Source organism: Onychomys torridus, chromosome 16 (genome assembly GCF_903995425.1).
Source record: "Onychomys torridus chromosome 16, mOncTor1.1, whole genome shotgun sequence".
NCBI lineage: Eukaryota > Metazoa > Chordata > Mammalia > Rodentia > Cricetidae > Onychomys > Onychomys torridus.
In genome coordinates this window covers 11,684,786-11,710,037 of record NC_050458.1, presented here as the reverse complement: position 1 = coordinate 11,710,037, position 25,252 = coordinate 11,684,786, and the positions used below count along the sequence as shown (strand labels likewise).

Here is a 25,252-nt window from a genome sequence, read left to right as displayed (position 1 = left end):
TAAAATCAAAAGAACTAAAAAAGAAACAAAAAACATAAATTTGGAAGCTGAAAAACATAGTTTACTACCATGAAGTATTTATCATATGTATTTGACTCCATGAATTTTGTGGGGATCATACATACTCAATTTAACATAGAAATTTAGGTAAAAATATTATTCAAAATTGTTAAAGAAAAATCTATTTCTTGCTAGTTTGATCATAGATGCTGTAATTTCTAATGGGTTTTAATTTCTCAAAAGCTAGAGTCAAACATAAAAATTAGCTCATATACTCTAAAAGCATGACAAAAGCAGACCTCAATACTGTTCTGCTATTGGGGAAGGCAGTAAGATGAACTACACTAAAGGAAATTATCCCTTACGAATCCTACATTCATAGACATCATATAGATCTTCGTAATGACTAAAATAAATAAATGGGACAGAAGGGATTATTAAAATTCTAAGTTTAATTCTACCCAAATGTGAGTGCATTGGAGAAAGAATAAACATGGTAACTGGCAATGTGGTCAGGTGCTCAAAAACTCTTCGTACCAGAGTTAAAGTCAACTGACTAAAATACTTAGCCTGAGATTTCAGGCTAAGAAAAATTTAAAAGTCTCAATGTACAGTTATTGACTTTTCTATGAAGTACTGCCTTAATTCAAACATATTAATAATGTTTGGCCTGCACACTGTCTATGACATTGTAAAGCCCCACAAAATGTTAATCTATGTAATAACTATGAAGAAAGCAAAACATCTTTAAAAATTTCAAAGCCACAGAAAATCAGGCCAGTTAGATTTCAATTGTGGAGAAAATTTAATGGTATTCATTTTAAACTGAGATATGATTTTTCCCCATAAAACACAATATGCAGTTATTTCTTCAGACAAGTCAATCAGTATCACAAACAAAAAAAATTATAACTTGGTTTGTAATGAATCAGTAATGTTATGTAGCCAAATGTATAGGTACCCTGCATTATGTAAGATATTAAAACAAAAACAAAAACAAAAAAAGAAAGAGAAATCTTCCAGAATCACTTTTTAAAAAATCAAATGAAACTGAAGCCTTTCTGCATTTGAAAATTAATGGCTTTTAAGGAGGATGAAGAACTATGGTCCTTACATGTTAACATCTTGACATCTGTAATGAAAGGGAAAAGCTACTAATCCTAGTTCTTAAGTCACACAAATTTGTCATTGCAGCTGATTTTCAACATTTATACATGCAATATAAATTACAGCTCTGTATAACATTACAATACCATCCAAAAGAAAATAAGGATATACAAAATATTTGATAAATAAAATTATTGCATTTAATGTTATTTTCTTGAAAATCCAAATCATCATATTCCTTAATGTTGTACCAAACAACGCCAGTTCAAATTATAGAAAATGTATGTCAACACAACCTGAAAACAAAATTAAGGAGGGTATAAAGCCCTACTTATATTTTGTTAAATTTACATCAAGTGATCATGGAAACAAAGACTATTAAAATTATTTTATAATTATGCACAATGAATGAAAGCATAATAGATAGTAGAGTACTTTTCTACCATAAAATTATTTACACCCAATTTGTTCAGCTAGAAACACTAGCTTGAGAGGTGCTGGGCTGGTTTATTCGACTTGAAATAACTTCTCTACAGCAAACAATTGTCTTATATTTGGAACATGTTGAAGAAAGTAATTGTTTCCTTATTCTTGTGCTTTGAGTCTTGATTATTAACAGCTCAAGGTATTGAGGGAGAATCCTGGTGTCCCGGATGGCATTAAGATCAAGCAGTGTTTGTATTCTGAAATGATCTCCAGTCCATACAAATGCTTGTCCTGTAGGCTGTAGGCCCAGGCTTCTCCTACTGGCACTGGGATGTGACAGGTGAGCATGTGTTAGGAAATTTTCACACTGTTTTTGTTTTGCGGCTTCTTCATCAGACACTGAGATTCCTTCTCCATCTTCTTTCCTTGCTGTTCTGCTGTTCTCTTTTCTCTGTCTGCAATTTTCTGCTGCCTGAAGAGAAACACATTCGTATCTTCACTTTTATAAAATACTGCACAGGTAAAATAGCAAATAATTACAGAAAGGGTGCTTTCTTATAATCAAGAAATAAATGTTTAATGTCTTCAATTTTCTCATTTCTCTGACATTTTCAAGGATTTTTCAATAGGAGGATTTCTGCTTATCCTTAGAAGATGACTTCACAAACAGAAACATTATCTTTATTAACAAACAAGCAAATGAATGGCAGAGCTCAGACTTACCTACACAGCCATAGTATTACTATGTAGGCACCCACACCTTCTTACTTTGCTTCTTCACCTTATTCCACAAAACTCTACTTCTATTTAACCACAGCCTTTGTGTTAGGGGGAAACTATCCAAAATAGTTTGACATTGGAATTAATTCTCTTGTTGTTCTAATAGACTTTTTTAATTAGCTAAAGGATGTTAGAGACACACTGCAAATAAGAACAGTGGAATTTCAGATGTACCTTCTACTCAGAACTACAAAATTCGAAGATTAACATTTGAGCAGCCCCATAAGGCATACTGTAGTAGGTATTTATCAATGTACACTATGACTCTCTGTCTGGCTCCTAGCCCAGCACAGCTCCACTGACTAGAAATGACAAAAGCACTCTATCTTTACCAGTGGGCTTGTTGAAGGGAGGCTGGGCCTGGAATGATGACACAGAGGAGAGGAAGGAACCTAAGCTGGGTGTCAAAAAGTAACTCAAGTACATAAGTTTGAAGAAGGAAAGCATAGGTTACCACTGAGCATGGACTAGGAAAAATCCAGGTCTATGAAGAACAGTCCAGGCTGGGGCATCTAAATTAGCATATGTTCAACTTAAAGTTTATGAAAGTGACATGTTAATGCATACACATACATACAAATATGCATGTGCATGCATGTACGGCTGATTTTCAGTAACAATTACAAATGCAAGGAGGCAGAGTTACAGATGATCAAAATTCCACAAAGGAGAAACATTCCTTTGTGGCAACACTCCAACTTTCACCATCAATTAACAAGTTTAAAGAATGAAAGAAAACCTACTTTTCACTAGCTCTGCTTAAGCATAAGAAAAACCTGAAAATATGTATGAAAAAAGCAGCCCAAAACATTAGCATTAAAAAGTAAAAAGGAAAATAATTATAAAGAAGGTTATAAGAAGATAAACTTGGACATGATTCTTGTCTAAAATGAAAGCATCAGCAATGAACCTTCCAGGCACAAGAAACAACTGAGATTACTGAAGATGAATATATATATATATATAAAACCCACCCAGAGTCAATCCTGGAATTGCTTCAGTCCTAGAATCATACTCATTTAACTGATCATAGAGCTAGACTACTTTAAGTTGGCAATGGAAAAAATTCTGAGCTCTGAGAATTTGGACCACAGATACACCTTCACAATGCTTAGTGTCTTTCTAGAGATAGCAACGCCACAAGCCTCCAAGTCATGTTGACTATACTCATGCAGCACAAAGCATGAAGCTTGTCTATTATTAACTAATAATCTCATTCAATTAAACTGTCATCATTTTTGCTTTATTTAAGGAATAAGAGATAGGAAAGGGAAGGTTTTAGAGTAACATTAAGATGCTCTGTTCATGGCTAAAAATTCCATAACACTTTCTGTCGTTAAAATTATTAGATTCAAATGAACAGCTCTTTCCTTGTGCTACATGAAACTAATAATTATTAAAACCTCTCAAATTTTCTAAGACATTCTGATTTTTTTTACCTATTACTAGGTTTTAAAGTTCAGAATAAAAATGTCTTATTCGATGATCCTTGCAACATTATTACTTTAGTCCACAACTTAAAAAATTCCCTTTATTAAAGACTCAGTTACACTGACCAAAAGGAGGCTAAGTGTGAAAAACTCCCACAACTTTAAAAATGTGATTCCCCTTCCTGTTAAAGAAGACATGCTGAAACAAGATTTAAAAGAAAAACAAAACCCCTATCTATTTAACTGCACCCTCTGCTGGTTATTTAAGGTTACTATACATTGGCAATCAAAGACAAGACAAGACAAGACAAGAAAAAGAAAAATGAGTACAAGCAAAAGGTAATTCACTCTCTATCCTTAGGCCAAAAACAATCATAATTTTAAAATAAAAATTCATCACTATATTTTGCTAATTTTTTATATTTTATTTTACATGTATGTGTGAGCCTGAATGTATTTGCATTATGTGTGTACAAGTGTCCACAGAGGCCAGGAGACTGGATCCCTTGAAGCTGATATGGGTGCTGGGAACAGAACCCAGATCTTCTGCAAGAGAAGCAAGTACTCTTACCCACCGAGCCATCTTGCAGTCTCTTGCTAAATGATCCTAAATGCATAGAGACTAGACAGATTTATATTTGAGGTTGCATCAGAGACAACAGTCACAGTTCTGCTTTTCGCTATTCTTCCCTCACTTTTATTTATGTACGTATGTATGGATGGATGTATATATGTATATATGTATTTATTTATTTATTTTAGGTTTTTCAAGACAGGGTTTCTCTGTGTAGCTTTGCGCCTTTCCTGGAACTCACTTGGTAGCCCAGGCTGGCCTCAAACTCACAGAGATCTGCCTGGCTCTGCATCCCCAGTGCTGGGATTAAAGGTGTGCACCACCACCGCCCAGCCCTCTTCCCTTGCTTTTTGACCTAACCCAGAAGTTCAATAACTGAGTTTATTACTCAAAGAAACACAGAATGAACATCCAACAAAAATGAACTTTAAAACTACATAATAATATTTACTTTTCTGTAGAATGGGTTGTTAATCTGACTTCCCTGTTTTATGGTACTTTTATGGACACCAAAGTAAGATACATGTAGAGTTTAAGGGTGCTTTATTAACTACTTTTATTCAACTGTGAAGTTCAGACACTATAATAAACTGAAACAATAAAATCAAAATTACAACTGCTAATCTAGAACAGTGTATCACGATAGTCACATTTCACAGTAGGGCAGCATAATTACCACATGGTATGTATAGGCAAACAACGTTTACCATTGAGATTATTATCTCTTAAATCAGATAGTGTTTGAAATTCATAGTACATATGACAAGATATGAAATCTGGGATTCAGAGCATGTTCACTGAGAAACAAGTCCTATAAGGTTCAGTGTAGAAAAATGGAGACAGATATTTGGCAGAGTAGCTTTCTTGATCTTAAATACAGGAAACAAATCTAAGTTTTCTAAAGGTGTACGATAAACACAATTCAAATACCTCAGAACTTCTTCTGCTTGCCAGGCTGCGTCTTCTTCCTCTTCCCATGCACCGGTATTTTCTTGCCAGGTATCTAAATCACCTAATTCTGACTACAATGAAAAATAAAAACTAAGACAGTAAAGAGCCATCATTTCTCTATATAGCAGTTCAAAATCAAAACAGTCAAAAAGAGTGATTTTAAGTCTAACTCAGAAAAACCTAGTACTCTCCTATGGTTCCCTAACTGTACCAATCCCCAAATAGGGCATAAGTGATCTAGCCTCTGGGTTGTGTACAACTGCAGGTTTCACAGTAATGCTATGATGTGTGACTTTCCCAAGTGGTGAAAATGTTCTAGGCAACTGGTGTAATAGCGGCACACCTAATGGAGCCAATAGCTGTCTGGATTTGAGGTTGGCTCTACAACTGAGAATTCACAGCTGGTCCTATAAACTTGGTCAAAAGTCCATGGCAGTGGAGGATAGGCATTAGCAGGGAACAGCTACCACTGCTATTCTGCTAGACAGACATGCTGTGCTCACTAAATTACCTTCTAAAGATTTAGGATTATGCCTATCAATTGGTGCTCCTGTCAGCATGGGTCAGAGAGCTTCTTTTTCCACTTGGCTGGGGTTTCTGTAGACTCATAAGTGCTTAAAATGACCAGAGAGGAGAGGAGAGAAGAGAAGAGAAGAGAAGAGAAGAGAAGAGAAGAGAAGAGAAGAGAAGAGAAGAGAAGAGAAGAGAAGAGAGAAGAGACATACATATAGACAGACAGACAGAAGAGAAAGAGGAAAGACAGAGAGACTATGTGAGTGTGTTGAAGATGACCAGATTACTTCAAATTCTTTCTTCATTTTATATGTTTTACAGAATACTTTTTTCTATTTAATTTTGGTTTTCACTTTCTTAGTTTGGATTAGACAAGAATAAATCCTTTTTTATTTGTTTGTTTCTGTTTCTTTTTGGGAGCAAAAGGGAGAGAAAGGATACAGATTGATCCCAGAATTACTGACAACATTTAACTGGAGTAGTCTGTGCTGGATGTTAAGTTTAAAACTAGCACAGTATTCTCCAGTTAAGCATATGAAATGTAAGGTGTTTTCACAAGCACTTTCTGTTTCTATCCTATACAGATAAAATAAACCAAGCAAAAATTTATGAAAATTGTACCTTATTATTCAACTGAATTTCTAAAAAGACTAAAAAAACACATGAGATAGTATTAGGTCATGTTTCTTGTTGTTCTTGTTGGTAATCTTTCCGTTTATAATATTTGCCCATTTCTCCACTGAAGACATGGCATTTAGAGATTTAAAATTGTGTGTGTGTGTATTATTAAATACAGTAATTTCTTGAGTAAAAATGGCCTTCTAAGGAAAAAGGAAAAAAAATTAAAGACAAGACAGGTGGGTTTGCATACATAAAACTAACTACATCTGAGACTAGGGAGGCAGCTCAGTAAAGTGTTCGCTGTACGAGCATGAGATCTTGAGTTTGGACCCTCAGCATCCAGACAAGAAACTGGACATGGCAGTGTGTGCCTGAAGTCCTAGTGGCTGGCAAGTGAGAGAGGAAGCTCCCAGAGGTGCACTGGCCAGTCTCAACAACTGGTAAGTTCTGGGTTCAGTGACAGACCCTGTCTCCAAAAATAAGGTGAAAAGTCAGAGAAGACACTCAGCATTGATTTCGCCGCTACGTGCTTACACATATATTCATTCATTCATTCATTCATTCATTCATTCCCTCTCTCTCTCTCTCTAGCTCAAAAACATCCAAATGAAGCCAACAACAGTGAAATTGTAAAAGATGACAGAAAAAAGTAGATATCCTTAGTATAAAGTGTCCATAGTACAAATGATGAACTTCAGGATAAAAACAGAATATTTGATTTGAAAAGTAGTCTACACTGACAATCTATCGGCAGCAGTTAACACTTACTGGGGGAAGAGACATTTTCTTCAGTGGTATAGCCACAGGTAAGGTGTTCATGCTCCCATAAATTGCCACTATAAATAATCCCTCAGCCATGCTCTTCATAAGCAATCCTAATAAAACTTACTGGGTCATTAAAGAAAAAGATATGAAAGTAGAAATATCTACAATGTTATATTTTCATAGTATCATATGTTATGAATATTTGTAATTGTGAGTATAATCATTTAACACTATCTCTTCATTATAATCAATCTCCTCTTCTTCCCATACCCTGAAAAATCAATACTTAAGCACAAGGAAAAGCCAAACAGCCCTATAGAAGGGTACATGATAAAAAACAGAAGACTTCATATATACTTTGAAGGTGAACACACTAGTCCTCCCAAACCCAGTAAAGTCAGCAGCTGTTTACAGACTCAACACAGTGACTACAAACTCACTAAAAACTCTGAGACAGAACCTCCTAGTTTAATCACCCCTGGATTCCTAGACCACAGACACTCTGTGAGACAATGAGTGTTCAGTATCCATTGAATCTAGGGTTTATAAATGTTAGCTGGTGTAATCAATAACCCAAAGCATGCTTAGGCCTGGGGAGACATCTAGATATCTGTGAGGGTTTTCATTTCATTTTGGTTTAAAAAGCTCCCCAGGTCATTCTGATACACTCCTCAGTGTTGGGTATCCCAACTTTCTGCTTTTCCCACCACTTTTTCCTTTATAAAGATTTACTTAAGTCAAATTCATCTTAAATTACATCACAGTTTAACTGTAAACTTACTCTATGATGAAAAAAATTCCTAAGTCAAAACTTGCCTTAATCATTTTAGGGGTAATTCCTAAAATTCTAATTTGTAAATATCACATTTTTATCTTTACCTTCTCTGTATGTAATGGTATCCTGACCAAGTGCCCAATATAATTTGTAATCTTATAAAATACTATGCTGGTAAAGCTATAGATAAACTTTTAATTTGTTCAGTTCCTTGAGAATTTTTCTCTTCTTTAAAAAAAAAAAAGAAGAGAAAAAAAAAAAAAACCTCTCCCCAGATCTTACTAACATACTTACTGACTGATGAATGAAAGGCAGGTCTTGTGTAGCTGCCAATCTACTGGAAAAACCTGTGCTACCATCGGGGATACCAAAATTCAATGGTTCTCTCTTCTTAATGACAATCTGCAAGATAAATTATAACAGGATTACAAGAATATTTTATACAAAACCATATAAAAATAATTGATCAATATATTTGGTAATGATTTACATTGTGCTTCTTTATAATGCACAGTGCAGTAAGTACTACCCTGTAAATAGTACCAAAATTCCCATGCAATCAGAACATAAATCAGTTTCATACTAAGAAAAATTGTAGCTCAGTTTAAAAAAATTCTTTTCTTTTTCTTCTCCCTATTTTATGAGGGTCCCTAAAATTATTTAAATAATAACAGGTCTAATATTTTCTACCAAAAGTATACCCACCATCTTTAACATGTGGAATAGCTGTAAGTGAATTAACTCTTCCTGGCTAATATTATTAGACTATTTACTTGAAATATTGTAAATTTCAGGAGAACACCATCAATCTAAATTAATGTAACAAGGCATCATATAATATACTAAATCCCAGCAATATATTTCCACAATACAAGATATATATCAACTGAGAAACTTGTAAGTACCTTCCTTTTCATACTGAAATATTTGAACAACACAGTTAAAAAAGGGAAAAAAGCATATACATAGCTGAAACCAAGAAAAAGCTGGCAAGGAAATACATAAGGAGTGTTTAGTAAATAATACCTTCATGTTACATAAAATATATGTATCTCTATAGAGATATACCAACAAATGTATAGAATGTTTTCTGTATTTGAATAACAAATGGAATGCTCAGTATAATTATTTGAATAATAGAATAAAATGGAATAACATTACAATATTAGAAGATGAAGCAGAACTAAGTTCATTTATCAGAGTGTGATGTGAATGGACAGTATATATGACTGGTGTCAAGAATCAGCAATATGTGATACATAAACAAGCATAAAGTTATTGAATGGCTACTTCTGGGAGGTAGAATCGGCTGGGTGATGAGACAAAGTCAGTCATGTTTCTTCTCTAAGTACATACTCTATTTGGGGACAAAGACAGGAGAGTAGTCACTGTGCTCCTCCCAGTACCTCTGCATCTCTAGGTGATCTCACTGTCAACTCCAAAGGGAGTGAAGGGGAAATGCTAACAAACTCACACCAACTTTATTTTACCATGGACTGCTTGCACTAGCTGTACATTGTATAGTGGGAAATATTAATTTATAGATACCATAATACTTGGAACTTTATTCAAACTGTTGTTTCTGGCTTATGTTTCTCTTAGCAGAGATTCACACCTACTATCTGAGATCCAATAGAATTTCTGGAAATGCTTAGTTATGTTAGAAAACTTGGGAATATACATTATTAGATAGATCTATCTCTACGTCATATGAATACATAAAACTCTCATTTAATGTGAGAGAAATCAAAATGATAAACAGGCTTTTTAAAAATATAATTATACTGTTTGGTTTTAACTACTAGAATCTAATAAGTATTTTAATCTCCAAAAGCACAACTCTTCACCATACTTTCTGAGTTTTCCGTATAGTTGGTGTCATGTCCTTGAAATAGTCTGGTTCCAGTTGTTCCAGAGAACTTTGTTGTGTTGCCACATTCCCATTCCCTCCTTCAATCTTCACACTTGTGGGTGCATCTTCATCCCAGGAAGTCCACTCCTCCACATCTGTCTAAATGTAATTGATTGAACTGTCAGCCATGAAGGAACAACCTAATGACCACCGCAATTTTTATTAGAGAAACAGGCTTCCTGAGACACTGGTTCTAAAACTGTTTTGAGCCACAGACATATATGCAATTCAAGCCACATACCAAAACTTTTCAAGCACATGCTTTTGAAAACTGAGCTAGCATTACATGTACAGCTCACAGAAGGCAGACTGGGACCTTCCATTCAATCCTAAACAAACTGATCATCTGACTTAAAAAAAAGTACCAACATTCTCCACAAGACAAGAGGGAAGTAAAAGTCTCAAAATGTAGTATCAAATGCCCAAAACTAAGTCAGAATTTTCAATATATAAGGAATCCATGAACCTTAAATCACATGGAAAACTAATTATAAAATGGCAATCCCACAATGATATAAATGTAGGACATACATGAAACTTTTAAATATTAAATGTTCCACAAAAGTAACAGCATATAGTTAAAACCAGTGTGTGTGTGTGTGGGGGGGGGGGGGGGATTTGATGTTAACAAACAAATAGATACAAATATAACGAACAAATATAAAGAATAGAGTAAAAGTAATAGAATACCAAACAATAAGAAAATCTGCAAGAGTCCTGACCAGTCAATTACTGTGATGCAGCCTAGTTTGAAAAGCCATATTCTGGAGCACATGCTCCATTTCAAACTACCTGCTTAGGGACAGATGAATAATCAACTGTGGTGGGCAAAGTGATTTGGTCTCCACTTAATTTCCTTCCTCTGCCAGATCTGAAAGAAACAGGACATAGTTCAAGGACAACCCAAACAAGCACGAGTAAAAAAGTATTTTAGATAGTAATTTACTCAGAAGATGGACTTTTCAATTTATAATTATTATTTTAAATAATAACTGCTCAGAAAGAAAAAGCATGACTCAGCAATCTTGTCAAGCTTTCTAAAATCTTGGGTAGTGTAGCTGCTTTAAAGGTTAGGATTCAGAAATATAGACAAAATTACAGAATTGGGGATGAATTGAAAGCCAGTCACAAATGCAAGCCCCTTGAAGCCCTGTGCTACTGGGTTCTATAGGTAAAGGGCTACACCATTAACCATGTAGGGCTGGTTTTACGCTTTATAGATTTCTTGTAAAATTAAGTATTCAGCTATTTAAAAGTTTGAAAATCAGGGGTTGGAGAGATGGCTCAGCAGTTGAGAGCACTTATTGCTCTTCCAAAGGACCCAGGTTCAATTCCCAGCACCCACATGGCAGCTCGAAACTGTAACTCCAAGATCTGACACTCTCACACAGACATACAAGCAAGGAAAACACCAATGCACATGAAATAAAAATATTTTTAAAAAAGAAAAGTTTGAAAATCAATTAGCCAAACTAAACCAATTTCTAATAATTTGTAGAAAAGTACATTAATCAGTTGTTAACATGAGTGATGGAATCTCTATTAACCAAGATTTTCAAAGTTACTTTCCTGAGTCTAGAGAGAATTACTCAATTTATCACCAACAATATCTTCATACGTAAACTGGATATCCACACCTACATTTCTAATGTTCTTTTAAGGATTTCACTATGAAACAGATTTACAGCAACTAGAAGGGCATCAACTACATAGCAAGACATTAAAACACAGCAGCTACAAGCCAGTAGCCTGTAACTCATTCCCTTAGAGCTAAAGGAGTTACTTTAGGACAAATTCACAAGTTTTATATTATTTACTTTTAAGGGATGAAGACAAAACTATTACAGCCAATCATAGAATTTATTCCCCAAGTGTGGAACTTTACAACACACAATCCAGGTTCATTCTGACACCTAAGACAAGACCTACTAGTGCTGGTTTTCTTTACAACTGCATGTACAGCCCTAAACACACTGACACTAGCAACTACACTCACAGCGACTACAAAGTCCTTAATATAAAATCAATACGGTTTCTTATTCTAACACTAACCTACACTGACCACAGTCTTAGAAACTGCAGATGCATGGGGCACCCATGCTCCATGGGGATTGTCTCATATTAGTACTCGCTGCCATCCCGCTTTCCCAGCAAATTTCTCATCACTCTCCTTTACTCTCTGACTTGAGCATTTTTTTTCATCAGTTTCTATTCTTGAGGGAGATTTCAACAGTCAACCCATGTCTTCCAGCTGTTTCTTTTCTCTTTCTTTCTTTTTTTTTTTTTAAAGATTTATTTATTATGTATAGTGTTCTTCCTGTATGCCAGAAGACAGCACCAGATCTCATTGTAGATGGCTGTGAGCCACCATGTGGGTGCTGGGAATTGAACTCAGGACCTCTGGAAGAGCAGCCAGTGCTCTTAACCTCTGAGCCATCTCTCCAGTAACCCCAGCTGTTTCTTGACTTCTCATCTACCAGTGACCATTTCTACTCCACATCATTCCATCAACATGCTAACTCCTGAAGAGGCTCAACTTAGCATTGTGTGTAACTTCTAAAACTGCCCACTGAGAAGAGAGCTGATGACCATTTACACCCGTTTTTCTTCTGCCTTCCCTTAAATGTATCACTAAGTCTTTCTGGAAATATTTAGGCCAAAAACCTAACAGTCTAACAGTTCTACTGATTGATAGCTTTTCTTTTAAGACACAGTCATTATAGCTCTGCCTTCTGAGCTCTATAGATCCGCCTGCTTCTGCCTTCTAAATGCTGCAATTAAAGGCATGAACCATGCCTGGCTTCAGTTCCACTGATGACAAGTTAGGCCTGCCTGAACAACTTAGTACTTAAATATGTCCTGAGTATTATGGCCATTCTGCGCGCGCACGCGCGCGCACACACACGCGCGCGCACACACACACACACACACACACACACACAAATTAATTTTATTTATACTTTCCTTATTTAAAGTTTCTAAAATACATTTTTAGTTTATGTGTCTGTGTTTTTCACATGTATGACTGTGCACCATGTGTAAACCTGGTATCCACAGAGGCCAGAAGAGGGCAATGGATTTCCCGGAACTGGAGTTTAGAAAGTTGTGAGCCACCATGTAGATGCTGGGAACCGAACCCAGGTTCTCTGCAAGAGCAGCAAGTACTTTTAACCACTGCCATCACTCCAACCCCTCTGTTCAGTTTTCAATATAAATATAAAAATAGCATTCATGTAGAAATACACATAGAAACACCTATGCTTCATTTTGCCTAACCACTTTTAAACATTCCAAAATGAAAGAATTCATAATTTCTGTGGTGACGATAATGTTTAATGTTAGTCTGCTTCTTTCTACAATTTCACAGGACTAATTATTTAATATATTTAAATAGAAGATGTAAAAAATCTGAATGAACAAAACAACTGAAATCCTTTCTAGATCTGCAAAAATGTTTTTAAAAAGCATAGAGCAGTTGATATTACAAACAGGACAACTAGTTTAAATAAAACATTCCATGTCTTTTGAAGTTAGGAAGTAATCCAGAGCAATAAAGAGACACATAGGTCAGTTTGAACACAGAATCATTTACCTGCATATTAGTCTCTTTAGAAATGAGAACACTGTCGCTAGGCAGGTACAAACTTTAAATAACCGAAACTGAGTGATGGCCATGGTGAGAGCCAAAACCTGTGGAAAAGGCACACACACACACACAAAAACAACAACAACAATGTATTAGACATACTGCTGAAGCCATGTTCTTTTTAATTCAGACTAAGAACTCCTTATGCAATAAGAAATATCTGACATTTTCACTTTTCTCTAAAAGCTACAAACATAGCAGTAAATTCTAACACAATGTAAGTCACATAAAGAATTTTTAGTAGTTGTGAGGAAGAATTCTCTTCATTCTCAGTCTCTGAAAAATGTTCTGCCTAAATTAGTATAACTTTACTTATAATTAAAAAACTCAAAAAGTATAAAATCATATATATTAAACCTTTCTATAACTTTTTAAATTTGATTCACTTCAACAACCTTTAGGTATTTTCATTATGTATATTTCAGATGGAGAAACTGAACTGAGGAAAAGTCAAATAGCATGTTCTAAGCACAGCTAGTAAATTCAAACAAAAGATCAAGCCCATCTAGTTCAGGTTTGCAAATCTAGCCATCTGTTCAAAGACACATTGATGCTTGGGCCTACACTTAGTAAGTCTATTAATCCACAGTCTCAGAGGAATAAGGGCATATCACATCCAAGAGTAACTTCTCAGTTTTTAAAGAGAGTTCATAATACAGTTTCCTCAACTACATGAAGTGTTACACTAAGTAGGTTAAAAATTAAACAGGAAATAAGAATCTTCACCTCTAATGGGGGTGGGAGCAGGATATAAACGCATTAGAAAATTAAGATCTGTATCTTAACCTGCGAGGTGACAATACTATTTGCTTTGTTGTATTATTTACATATTATATCTCAATATAAAAGCTCAACACGCACAACAGTAAAGAAAAACAAAGAAGACTAGAAATCAATGAAAATGCACTAATTGTCATGTCCCTGACCTTGACTGCTCTGTAGTCACTGACTGGCAGTTCCTTCTGAAGAAAAACACAGCTAGTGCTTTCTGTTTCTAGGGTTAAAAGTAGAATGCAGACTACTAAAGGCACAATGGGAAAGTCCCACAAGGTTCTCTTAGCAATGTCATGTATTTTTGTGCCTATGAAGACTGCATATCTTAACTGAATGATCTATTCGATGACCAAGGCTGGAGGTGGCCCACTACTGAGCAGGTGCAAAGAACAGTGACTCTAAAAGAAAAGGAACCAAGAGCACATTAACAATTTCCTTCTTCAAGGAATATATATATATATATATATATATATATATTCCTGACAATATCCCCAAAGTGGTGAACTAGGTTTCAAAAAATGCAACAAAGCTGACTCCTTTTTCTCAAAGAATCTTAGAGATGCCAAATGGCACATAAGTCTTATTTAGTTTCCCAATGTTGTCCATATTGCTTCCCACTTTCCTGGTGGAATAAAGTCTTCTTAATCCCAGTGTTTTTTTTCCTAGGAAACTCCACACCTTCTACTTCATAGTATAGTAGTATCTATATGCTGTTTCTGCCCCACATGATCCTTCTCTAGAGGAGTTTTTTTACTTGGTATGTTGTTACCATTTGCAAAGTAAAACTTGAAAGAGATGTTAATACCTCATAGGTAGAATGAACTGAACAAATAAAATGGTGAATTAAGGCTTCATTTAAAGTTGATTGGTCAAAAATAACTGTCAATAAAGAGAAACACAAACTTCCCAAAGAGAAGTTTGAGTATAGCATTAATGCCCTGTACAGAAAATGGATGGAACTGGAGACCATGATGGGCAAAATAAGCTAGTCAGAAAGACAAAGATAGCATTTTTCACCTCAATGTCCAAGCGAGATTTCTAATACAAGAAGACATGAAAATAGATGTGGTGCTATTTGGCAGGAAGACGGAGACCAGAAGAACAAGAAATAGTAACAGCGGGCAGTCGGTGGGGAGAGGGGGGACTACATTACATAAAGGAATGAAATATAATGAAGCCCAATATTTTGTACAGTCAATATGCACTAATAAAAATTGAGGGCAAATTTTAAAAATATAACAAGTTTTCAGAAAAATTATTTAAAAGGCAGCTAAAAGGAAGATTCATAGTATACAACACTGGAAAAGGACATATAACCAAAGAGATACTCCAGCAAGATTTTTTAGGGAAAAAAAAGACATGTAATATTTTGGTAACGTGCACAGGGTTCAGTGTTAGGCTGAGAACAAAGTTCATTCAGAGTCTTGGTAGCTACAGTTATTACCTTCTCAAGTATCCTTAAGTGTAAGAACTCAGTAAGTACCTGTCGCCATGAATGACTCCAACAAAAAGAAGAAATAAGATTTCAAGTCTAAATGAAAAACCAGATTATTACTGATTACAGAATTCCCCCATAGCAATGAACAAGATCCTGATTCTGTGATAAATCTGCTTCTGTAACTAATGAAAGAGACCTAAAGTTCACTAACCATATATTATGAACCAAACACTATCTAAACATTAGCTAACTGAATCCACAGAATTTACTTCTAATGATATATACTATTTTCCTCATTTTATAGAATAGAAAACAGAGTAAGCACATGTTTCCACATTCCTATAACTACTTGCATTCAAACCTACATCGATTTGATTTGAAAACCAAGAAAAGCTAATCATAAACCTCCTTAGTAATCAGGGGAGATAGAATAAGTTCCAGGATAAAATTTCCAACCAAGTTTCACTAAAACGGGGAAAATATAACCAAGCTATTAAGCAACACTTTATCAATTACACTGGCTTGTAGACAATGTTTATTCAGGACTTGTATATAATGTTGCCAATTCAAAGAAATGAATATGTATTAGCACATACTATGTTACATATGCTACACTGATAAGGAGAAAACACTTCCCTGCACAGAGAAACCTTCTTTGCTACTGAATTGTCTTGATTTCCTTCCTACGTTTACTTTATTCAAAGGAAAAAGAGCCTAGAAAGACAAGACCCCACCAGTGTGGCTCAGTTTGTTATCTCTAAATCTTAGCTAATGCCAGCATTTAGGTGTTCACATACTTCTTGAATGAAAAGAAATTAACAGCCCTTGGGCCCTAAGACGTTCAGGATATAATTCAATAGTTTCACCGTTTCCATTTAATAGATGAGGTCCATAACTGGCCTGAGTAATTTAAACAGGTTAAATCAGGATTAACTGGAAGGGAAGAATTCCAAGGCCTGGCTCTCCCTACATACTTCATTTGAAATGATTTTAATTTTATACTTATCGCTACAGTCTGGTTTCTAAAATACCCCATAGATCACCAATTAGGAAAATATTTACTTGTTTCTACTTTGTAGTTTGGGTACTTTAAAACGCTTTCTAGAGCCGGGCAATGTTGAAATCACCTACCACCAAAATATACGAACTAAAGTTTTTTTTTTACTTAAAATGACTAACAAAATCCAGAAACTTTATATATGCCACAAGAAGAGTTTTAAAGAAATGTCATCTCCGATTAAGCAATTGGAATAAGAGCTCTGTTGTGGCAAGTGAGAAAGATTTCTCTATACCAGGGGCAGAAGGCATAAAGAAAAAGAATCCTGCATGATCAAGTCAATCCCTCCTTGTGCTCGGCGATCACATCCTGGAGTAGAGATCCATCATACAATTCACTAAGCCAAGCCAGTTGACACCCACTAAAAGAGACATCTACTGCTGTACTTCTAAACCCGAGTCAGTCTTTTCACACAAATACTTCAAAGTCCTATGAAGCAGAACATACTCAAACGAAGTCCGTAACTCGCTCAAGTTAAAAACCACCAAGTTCCCAATGAAAGGCCACCTGAACTCAAATATGAAAAACCAAGCGTCCGCAGCAGAGGCGAGGAAGCACAAACAGCCTAGCAGTTTTGAAAAGCTGGTGGTTTAAAAAAAAAAAGAAATCGACCATTCTGTACCATCAGGCCTTCACAGGGGACACCGCCGGGACTCTGTCTAGGTGGGTTGTCTTCTGAACGACTATGCGGGGCGTTTCATAACTAAACTAATGTGCACTTTCGGATCACCCACCTAGAATGTCTGCGGATGGAGGAAAAAAAAATCATACCCACTGCACGGATGAGCAAAACAACACGCGAGCGAGCTTTCGGGTTACGCAATCCCACGCCCGGAGGCGGGCGTCCTGCGAGGCTCTCTACCCTGCACAAGGTGGGAGCCGGGTGGGCCGGGGTGTGGATGATGCTGGGGCGACCGGGGCCCCAGGGGTGCGAGGCCCGGAGAGGGAGGGCAGGACGGCGGCACATCGCCCTGGGGGAAGACTGAACATGGGGCTTTTCCGGGTCGGCAGCTCGCAGGCCGGTCTCCCGCGCGTGAGCGTGGCACAGCGGAGGGTGCACGGCCCGGCCGGCTCCGAGCCACGCTCGCCTCTCCCCTTACAGCTCACCCTGACCCGGAAACAGTACCCCGGAGTGGTGGCCCCGGCGTGGAGGAGGTCGGGGTAGAGGGCCGAAGAGGAAGGCGGGAGAGCAGGAAGTGCGGGACGACCCAGAGGGTACCGGGAAAGCGCGGCCACCGGCCCCCAGGCCCTGAACCGGGGGATCGGGAGGCGGGTGTGGGAAGAGAACGAGGAAGAGAAAAAGAAGAAAAAAAAAAAGAGCCCCTCGCGGGCGCGCGCAGGCCGCACACACTCACCTGCCCCTCCCCCTCCCCGCCCGCCCGGCGGAGGCTCCCGAGCTGCCGCGGGCCGCGCGTGCGCGTGCGCGCGCACACGAGGTTTGGTGTGGGGGGGGGGGGGCGCACGCGCACACACGCCGCCGCCGCCGCCGCCGCCGGCTCTGCCTCGAGCTCGCGCGCTCGCGCCCGCGCCCGGCTCAGTCCCAGCTCGGCTCATTCAAAGCCGGGCGCGCGCCCCGTCGCAGCAGCCGCCGCCGCCGTGGCCGCCGTGGCCGCCGCGCAGCCGCCATGGCCGCCCCTTCGCCAGAAACACGCCCGGACCCCGCCCCGGCCCCGCCCAGACCCCGCCTCTAAGGCGGAGCTAGGGGCTGTCTCCAGGCTCTCCCTGCCGCACCCCGCCTCAGGTATCTTCTGGCCCAATAGGGGAGAGGCTGGTTCTTTGACGTACAAGCCGTAAGCCAATCAGCGTAGAGGGCGTGGCCAGCGCGACAGTCTTTAGGAGGCCTGAACCTTTGGCCTTTTGTTGATAGTAGCGGTGGTTGGTTTCCCTGGTATTGGTTTTTGTGGTTTTTTGTTTTTTCGTTTTTGTCGTGGAGCGGTTGGGCTTGTGCTAAGTTGTCCTCCTTTCCTCGCATATAGATGAGTGTCTCGCCCGTAACCAAGCCCCTTTCTGTTCCATCTGTAAAACTTATCCTCCAGATGGGGCCGACGGGAAGCTGCATCTAGATTAGTAAACATTTAGAGGAGCTCCTGACTCAGAGTGACTTGGAGGTGACTAGAACAGACCCCCAATTATTGCAGCACCGGAGACGTTTACGAGTCTTTTCCAGAATTTAGCCTGCTCGGCTTACATCTTAATTCAGTTTTTAACTGGAGATAAAGGAGCATTTCCTTGAAGTCCCTCATTATATCCTGGCCTGCATCCAGGGCCAGGCATTTTACCAAGCCCCTGGCCTTATTGTGGTTTTATCTTGGAATCGGATATTTTTCTGTTGTATGTTTGTTTTTGTTGTCTTGTATTTACTTTTTTATTGTACATATCCGTTACTATGTCCCATAAAAAAAAAATGTTTTCACATAAGGATATATTGTACCTTGAATACATGCTTCCCCCACACACAGACTGTACTACCTACACCCTTTTTTCTTCCACCTCCCATAGACCTTTGTTCCCCTAGAGTCTAGGGCCTAAATAGTAGCAAAATTACAGTTATGAAGTAGCAACAAAAATAATTTTATGGTTGGGTCACCACAACATGAGGAACTGTATTAAAGGGTCGCAGCAGGAGGAAGATTGAAAACCACTGAGCTAGAGTTTATTGCTGTATTGGTCCAGGATTCCATAAGAAACTACTGTTGGAAAGTGGCAGGTAAGGGTGTGTGTTTGTGTGTAAATATATGGTATATCCAAAAGCTGAACACAGTTTTTTCAAACTGTTGCTTAAGTAGCCATTTTCTTTCTATACCTTTTGAAAATGACTACTGTCTTATTCTCCCACCATGATTCATCCAGTATCTGTCCATTTAACTTCCAGCTTTCCATCCCACCCTCCTCCCTGCAATCTGCTCCACACTTTTATTAGTAATTTATTGTGTTTTATTTTCTTTATCTTTGAGAAAGAATCTTGATGTTCTCAAACTTAAGCCCCTCCTGCCTCAGGCTCCATGGTATTCTGGGATGACTGATGTGTACCACCAATCCAAGTCTTCAATTTAGTATGCTTACCCTGCAATGAGGAAGACAGTGAATTTAGGCTTCTTATTCTGGTTCTAGGTAAACATGAATGCATTGTTTAATCTTTTTATCTAGATTTCCTTATAAGTGAACTTAATGCTTACAAAGTGTTTAGTGAAGTCTGGTGTTGTTGGTTTTTGTTTTGTTTTGGTTTTTGGGTTTTTTTTCTCTTTACTCTTTTGGAAGCTTGCCACCCAGCTCCCAAATAAATCACACACGGAGGCCTTTACCTTACTTATAAATGCCCAGCCTTAGCTTGGCTTATTTCTAGTCAGCTCTTCTTAAACTTAAATTATCCCATCTGCCTTTTGCCTCTGGGCTTTTTCCTTTTCTTGCTTCTGTAATCTTAATTTCGCTCTTACTCTGTGGTGGACTGTGTGGCTGGCCCCTTCTTTTCTCACTCCTTGATCTCTCTTGCTTCCTGATCCCTCTTTTTCTCCTTTTATTTATTCTCTCTGCCTGCTATCCCCTCCTATCCTTTCTCCTGCCTTGCTATTGTTGCTATTAGCCATATTGTTCTTTATTAGACCAATCAAGTGTTTCAGAGAGGCAAAGTAACACAGCTTCACAGAGTTAAAGAAATGCAACATAAAGAATGCAACACATCATTGCATTATTAAAACAAATGTTCTACAGCATAAACAAATGTAACACATCTTAAAATAATATTTCCCAACTGTTTGGCACATATCAAACACTAATAGATTATAGCCATTTGACACTTCCCTACATCAAAGAAATCCCCTGCAGCCCCCTAAACAGGTATTCTAACTGTAATCTCTTTTATTGTTCAAATTCCAATAATCTATAATTTCCAATATTTTTTGTATTTCCAAAGTCCAATAATTCTGACATGAGCTTTTTTTACTTTTTTCTTTTGAGTTTTGTTTGTTTGTTTTTTGTTTTTGTTTTTTTGATATAGAGTTTCCCTGTGTAGCCCCTGTAGATTAGACTGTCCTCTAAGTCAGAGATTTATCTGCCTCTGCCTTCCAAGTGCTGTGATTAAAGGTATGCCTGGCTGTTTTTTTTTTTAATTCATTGCTTACATCTTTGTCACAAATTACTTATTATGCCCCAAGATAATATTTTCCATTTTGTGATTCTTCTTTTTTTATTTTTTTAATTCACCACTTCTGACTAAGGAAAGAAGTACATACTTCAATAGAAATCCTGGTGGCTGAGTTCTTGTTTCACAACATAGAACAAAAGGAAAGCAACTGTGCTGACTGGTGAGTTTTATATCAATTTTACATGAGCTAGAATCATCAGAGAGGGATGATTCAATTTCACTGGAAAAATAAAATGCCTTCATAAGATAGGACTGTAGGCAAGCTTGTGGGGGAATTCTCTTAATTAGTGATCCATGTGTATTGCTTGGATTCTAAAAGCTCCCTGGGAGAGGGGGATGAGAAGGCACAGCATCAACAACACACACACTGGGAGTCCATTGAAGGCAAATAATAAACTCATTTATTCAATAACAGGGAAGGCCTTCAACACCCTCCTCCCAGCGCCCAGTCTGTGTGGTTGTCCCTCATTGGCTGGGCACGATCAGGAACTCTGGCATTGATTAGGAACTCTGACAGCGACTGTTGCTAGGCCTTCAGGCAGACTCCAGGTTGGCTCTTAAGAAGTATGTTATGTGCATGCCTTGGCAGTTGGTCTGAGACTATTTCCTTGACCCAATGGGCCTGTTCTACTACATATCCACCCTTTTATTTTATTCCATTGACACTCAGTGGGAGTTGGAGTTCTTTGTTCCTCTGGCCTTGTTGACCAGGGGGGCTCAGCAACTGGACTATGCCTGTCTTAGGTTGGCTTGACAAACAAGCCCTTACCCATCTTTGACTACCAGCCCTCGAAGAGCATCTATCCCTGGGGAGTCACCCTGGGTGGGGAGTGTCAGGCATGCATAACCTCCTGTGGAGGGCTATGAGTTGGATGCCTAAGAGCCATTAACACCTACAGAGTCACCTTAGTGGCTGCCTGTTGTTGTTGGATGTGCTGTAGGAGACACAAAGGAGAAAGATCAAAAGCACCACCCCACCAATCAAAGCATAAGTGAAATCCAGGAGGGAACTATCAGCTTCTTTATATCATGCCTTTTCCAAAAAATAGTCAAAGGCCATAACCTGTGCTCTTGTCTGACTCAAATGGAAAATTTCATGTGTTAACTGTAATGGATAATATAGAAATTTAGCTGACCTTGGGCCCTTAATATATTTAGCTAGCTCCCAACCTGCTAAACTAATGTTCCTTACTCAAAAGGTGTCATACAAAGTGAGGAAAAGCAAGGCTTCACAAATCTTCATCCTTTAGAGAGGCAATCGGAGCAATTACCTATCCTGGGTGATTTTCTCCTTGGAAGCAGGCTGATCAATGGCCAAGTACACATCTCTTGCTGAGACCCATATTGGTATAGTGGCACTCTGAGGAAAAACACAAGCATACCCTCTCCCACAGGTTAGCAGGGAGCTGGCAGCTGCCATTGGAGGAAGATAGGATCTCTCCATCTCACCAGGGGCAGAGGCTTGTTCTTTGGCGGAGATCCCCAGTGCTTATAGGCCAGGATGAGCCCCTTGTAGGGCCTTGAGGGCCAAGTCTGAGACCTGTTGAAAATAGGCATCCAAACCAATCTGTGCCTGGTACACAGATGGACATATTCCCCATGCCCTGTGAGCATATCATAGGTCACTAGGATGTTAAGCAAGATGTTTGTCCAAGCCTGGGGGGAGGGGGCAAAAGGGGTGGCAGCACATGACTTAATGACAGCTGCCTTCTCTTTGACAGATTTGGCAGGACTCAAACTGACAGATTCACAGGGCTCAAATTGACAGATTTCTCTGGGCCCAAACTGACAGCTACATTCTTCTTCACAGATATCTTAGGGTCCAAACTGACAATTACATTCTCTTTGACAGAGTTCCCAGGGCCCAAACTGACATTTATGTTCCCATCATCATTGGAGATCATAGAGATATCTGACAGGGAAGTGGTCTTGGTGGTGAGAAGATTGCCCATCTTTTCAATGGGATGGAAATTTGAATTGGACCTTATGTCCTGTGCTTAGTGGATGACTTTTGTAGTTTTTAGGCTATGACCCTATGTCCACATGGTGTCTCCAGATGAGGGACAGTGATTAGGAGCCAAGCCTTGATTCCATCTCCTGGGGAGGGGCCAATCCTTATGTGGAGGTGCCAGGCAAACCAAAATGAAAAACACAAAAACAACAACAACAACAAAAAAGTGCCTTCCTAAGGGGCTGGGCAGACAAACATGACAGACAACACAAAAGAAGGAAAGAAGTGGGGGTCCCAATGATTACCTGCCAAAGGGACTGGAAGAACACAACACGGATGGGCCTCTCACCAAAGCACACTATCTTAGGGGCACTGTCAAGCAATGCTATGAAGAGAGGGAGAGATCAGAACCTGCACTGGGAGAATCAAAGTAACAGAAAGCCCCGTGTTCAAGTGCCATTTCAGTTCCTCCGGCCAGCTCAGTGGGTAGAGCATGAGACTCTTAATCTCAGGGTCATAGGTTCGTGCCACACATTGAGCACCAGATGTTGCTTGAATTCTAATGGCCCCCTGGGGGAGGGGGTGAGAAGGTGTGGCATCAACAACACAGACACCAGGAGTTCTGCCCTCAGGCAGAATTCAGGATGGCTCTTTTTGTTGTTGTTTTTTGTTTTTCGAGACAGGGTTTCTCTGTGTAGCTTTGCGCCTTTCCTGGAACTCACTTAGTAGCCCAGGCTGGCCTCGAACTCACAGAGATCCGCCTGGCTCTGCCTCCCGAGTGCTGGGATTAAAGGCGTGTGCCACCACCACCGGCTAGGATGGCTCGTAAGGAGTACATTATTTGCATACCTTGGTGTAGTGGGTAGCCATCCCAGCATTGGCCTGGAAGTTCTAACCCCCATTGAGGCTTCAGTAATGATCACGCCCACAAGGCGGGGCAGAGGAAGGAGCGGAAGACCGAGGAGCAGGAGGAGGTGGTCTCTTGGTTCCGGAACGCGGGACACTAGAGGTGGACCGAGCAGAGTTCTCCAGAGAACACCACCGGACTACCCTATACCTTTGCCTGCAACCTACCCCTTCATTTGTAAGTTACCCCACAAAATAAACCTCCCTTTTAACTACGTGGAGTGGCCTTAATAATTTCACCAATACCTTGGCAATGGTCTGAGCCAATTTCCTGGACCGTGTGTGCCTATACTACTGTACATGTGGAAAGGCTCAACAAATTGTGGCTAGGGCCACCTCTGTAGTGGTGGTTCTGTAAGAAAGCAGGTCCATCAAGCCTCATCGAGGTTGCCAGTAAGCAGCACTCCTCCATGGACTCTGCATCAGCTTCTGCCTCCGGTTCCTTCTCTGTTTGAGTTCCTGTCCTGGTTTCCTTCATTGATGAACAGTGATTTGAAAGAATAAGCCCAATAAGCTTTTTCCTCACAGTGTTTCATCATGGCAATGAGAGCCCTAACCAAGACAACAACCAAACTAAAGATTGCAAACCAAACTTACTTTTAAAATACCTGTAAGAGAACATTATAAATCTTGTTGGTGATCCCACAAGCCAACACTTCAGGATCCCTCATTTAGAGACCACTTTTTAAAATTATATATATTTATTTATTTATTTATTTTTTATTTTACATACCAACCCCAGTTCCTCCTCCCTTCCCTTCTCCCGCCTCCTTATCTCCCTCCCACTCTACCCCCATCCACTACTCAGAGTGGGTAAGGCCTCCCATGGTAGTCAACAAAGTCTGGCATACCAAGTTGAAGGAGAGCCTAGCCCCTCCCCATTGTATCAAGGCTGAGCAAGGTATCCCACCACAGGGATTGGACTCCAAAAAGCCAGTTCAGAGACCACTTCTTGAAGTGTGCAACTTTAAGTCTTGTCTGCTGCCCAAATCTTAGGGGGTGGGGGTGGGCACACAGAAGAGCAGATGTGTAAAGTAGGAAGAACGAAAGAGATTTTCAAATTCTGAGTAGAAAGGGCAATAAAGCAGGCCACTAAAATTACCATCAGATTGTACATGAACGACTTTTTCTGGATTGCATTTTGCCCTGGGGTCTAGTTCATCCTTCCTGTTCTGTGCATAAAACATTTGCCCATGATGAAGCTTCTCATCAGCCTCCTCCTCATTTTATTAAGGCTCCCCTTGGGAGGGTCCTCATTGTTTAAATTCTCCAGCTGAGGCTGAGCCTAGTTCAGAGGTTGACCAGCCCTGCACTTCCAGATCACCTCACCCAATTTCTTCCTTTCCATTGAAGGGTGTCTCTTTTTATTTTCTTCAATTTTAAACCAACTGATAAAACTTAGACTTTAATAATTTTTATTAATGAGCAGCTGTTCATAGTTCAATCAAATTATGAAGTCATATTCATTTCCTGATGAAGTGAGAC

The 25,252-nt window shown here is 39.1% G+C and overlaps 2 protein-coding genes across 4 annotated transcripts; one reads left to right on the top strand and one right to left on the bottom strand.

Moving 5' to 3' along the window:
* Nucleotides 1–192: 192 nt before the first annotated feature.
* Nucleotides 193–18,401, bottom strand: Ebag9 (estrogen receptor binding site associated antigen 9). 3 transcript variants are annotated; one of them, XM_036208566.1, is made up of 7 exons: nt 17,504–18,051; nt 13,447–13,544; nt 10,647–10,725; nt 9,795–9,953; nt 8,237–8,344; nt 5,248–5,339; nt 193–2,005 (listed from the first exon to the last, which is right to left on the bottom strand). In XM_036208566.1, exons 2-7 carry the CDS (start codon nt 13,527–13,529, stop codon nt 1,885–1,887), a joined length of 642 nt encoding a protein of 213 aa, XP_036064459.1. In that variant the 5' UTR covers nt 13,530–13,544; nt 17,504–18,051; the 3' UTR covers nt 193–1,884. The 3 variants fall into 3 exon arrangements, with proteins under 3 accessions (XP_036064459.1, XP_036064457.1, XP_036064458.1); XM_036208564.1 differs by having other exon boundaries at nt 17,541–18,051; XM_036208565.1 differs by lacking the exon at nt 17,504–18,051 and adding an exon at nt 18,125–18,401 and having other exon boundaries at nt 1,711–2,005.
* LOC118597078 (serine/arginine repetitive matrix protein 3-like) lies at nt 17,509–23,509 on the top strand. The gene is made up of 4 exons (XM_036208330.1): nt 17,509–17,697; nt 17,781–18,510; nt 19,382–19,476; nt 20,984–23,509. Exons 1-3 carry the CDS (start codon nt 17,509–17,511, stop codon nt 19,402–19,404), a joined length of 942 nt encoding a protein of 313 aa, XP_036064223.1. The 3' UTR covers nt 19,405–19,476; nt 20,984–23,509.
* The last annotated feature ends 1,743 nt before the right edge of the window (nt 23,510–25,252 follow it).

Bases quoted from the DNA above. Each gene is read 5' to 3' on its own strand.
- Ebag9 (XM_036208565.1), bottom strand. From the start codon at position 13,529: ATGGCCATCACTCAGTTTCGGTTATTTAAAGTTTGTACCTGCCTAGCG. The intron at 9,954-10,646 runs GTAGTTTGAAAT...AATTACATTTAG, and splicing joins ATTCATCTGTCCCTAAGCAG to ACAGATGTGGAGGAGTGGAC. The intron at 5,340-8,236 runs GTAAGTATGTTA...TTTTCATTGTAG, and splicing joins TGCCTTTCATTCATCAGTCA to TCAGAATTAGGTGATTTAGA.
- LOC118597078 (XM_036208330.1), top strand. From the start codon at position 17,509: ATGTCTGCGGATGGAGGAAAAAAAAATCATACCCACTGCACGGATGAG. The intron at 17,698-17,780 runs GTGCGAGGCCCG...CCGGGTCGGCAG, and splicing joins GGGCGACCGGGGCCCCAGGG to CTCGCAGGCCGGTCTCCCGC. The intron at 18,511-19,381 runs GTATCTTCTGGC...ACTGTATTAAAG, and splicing joins CCTGCCGCACCCCGCCTCAG to GGTCGCAGCAGGAGGAAGAT.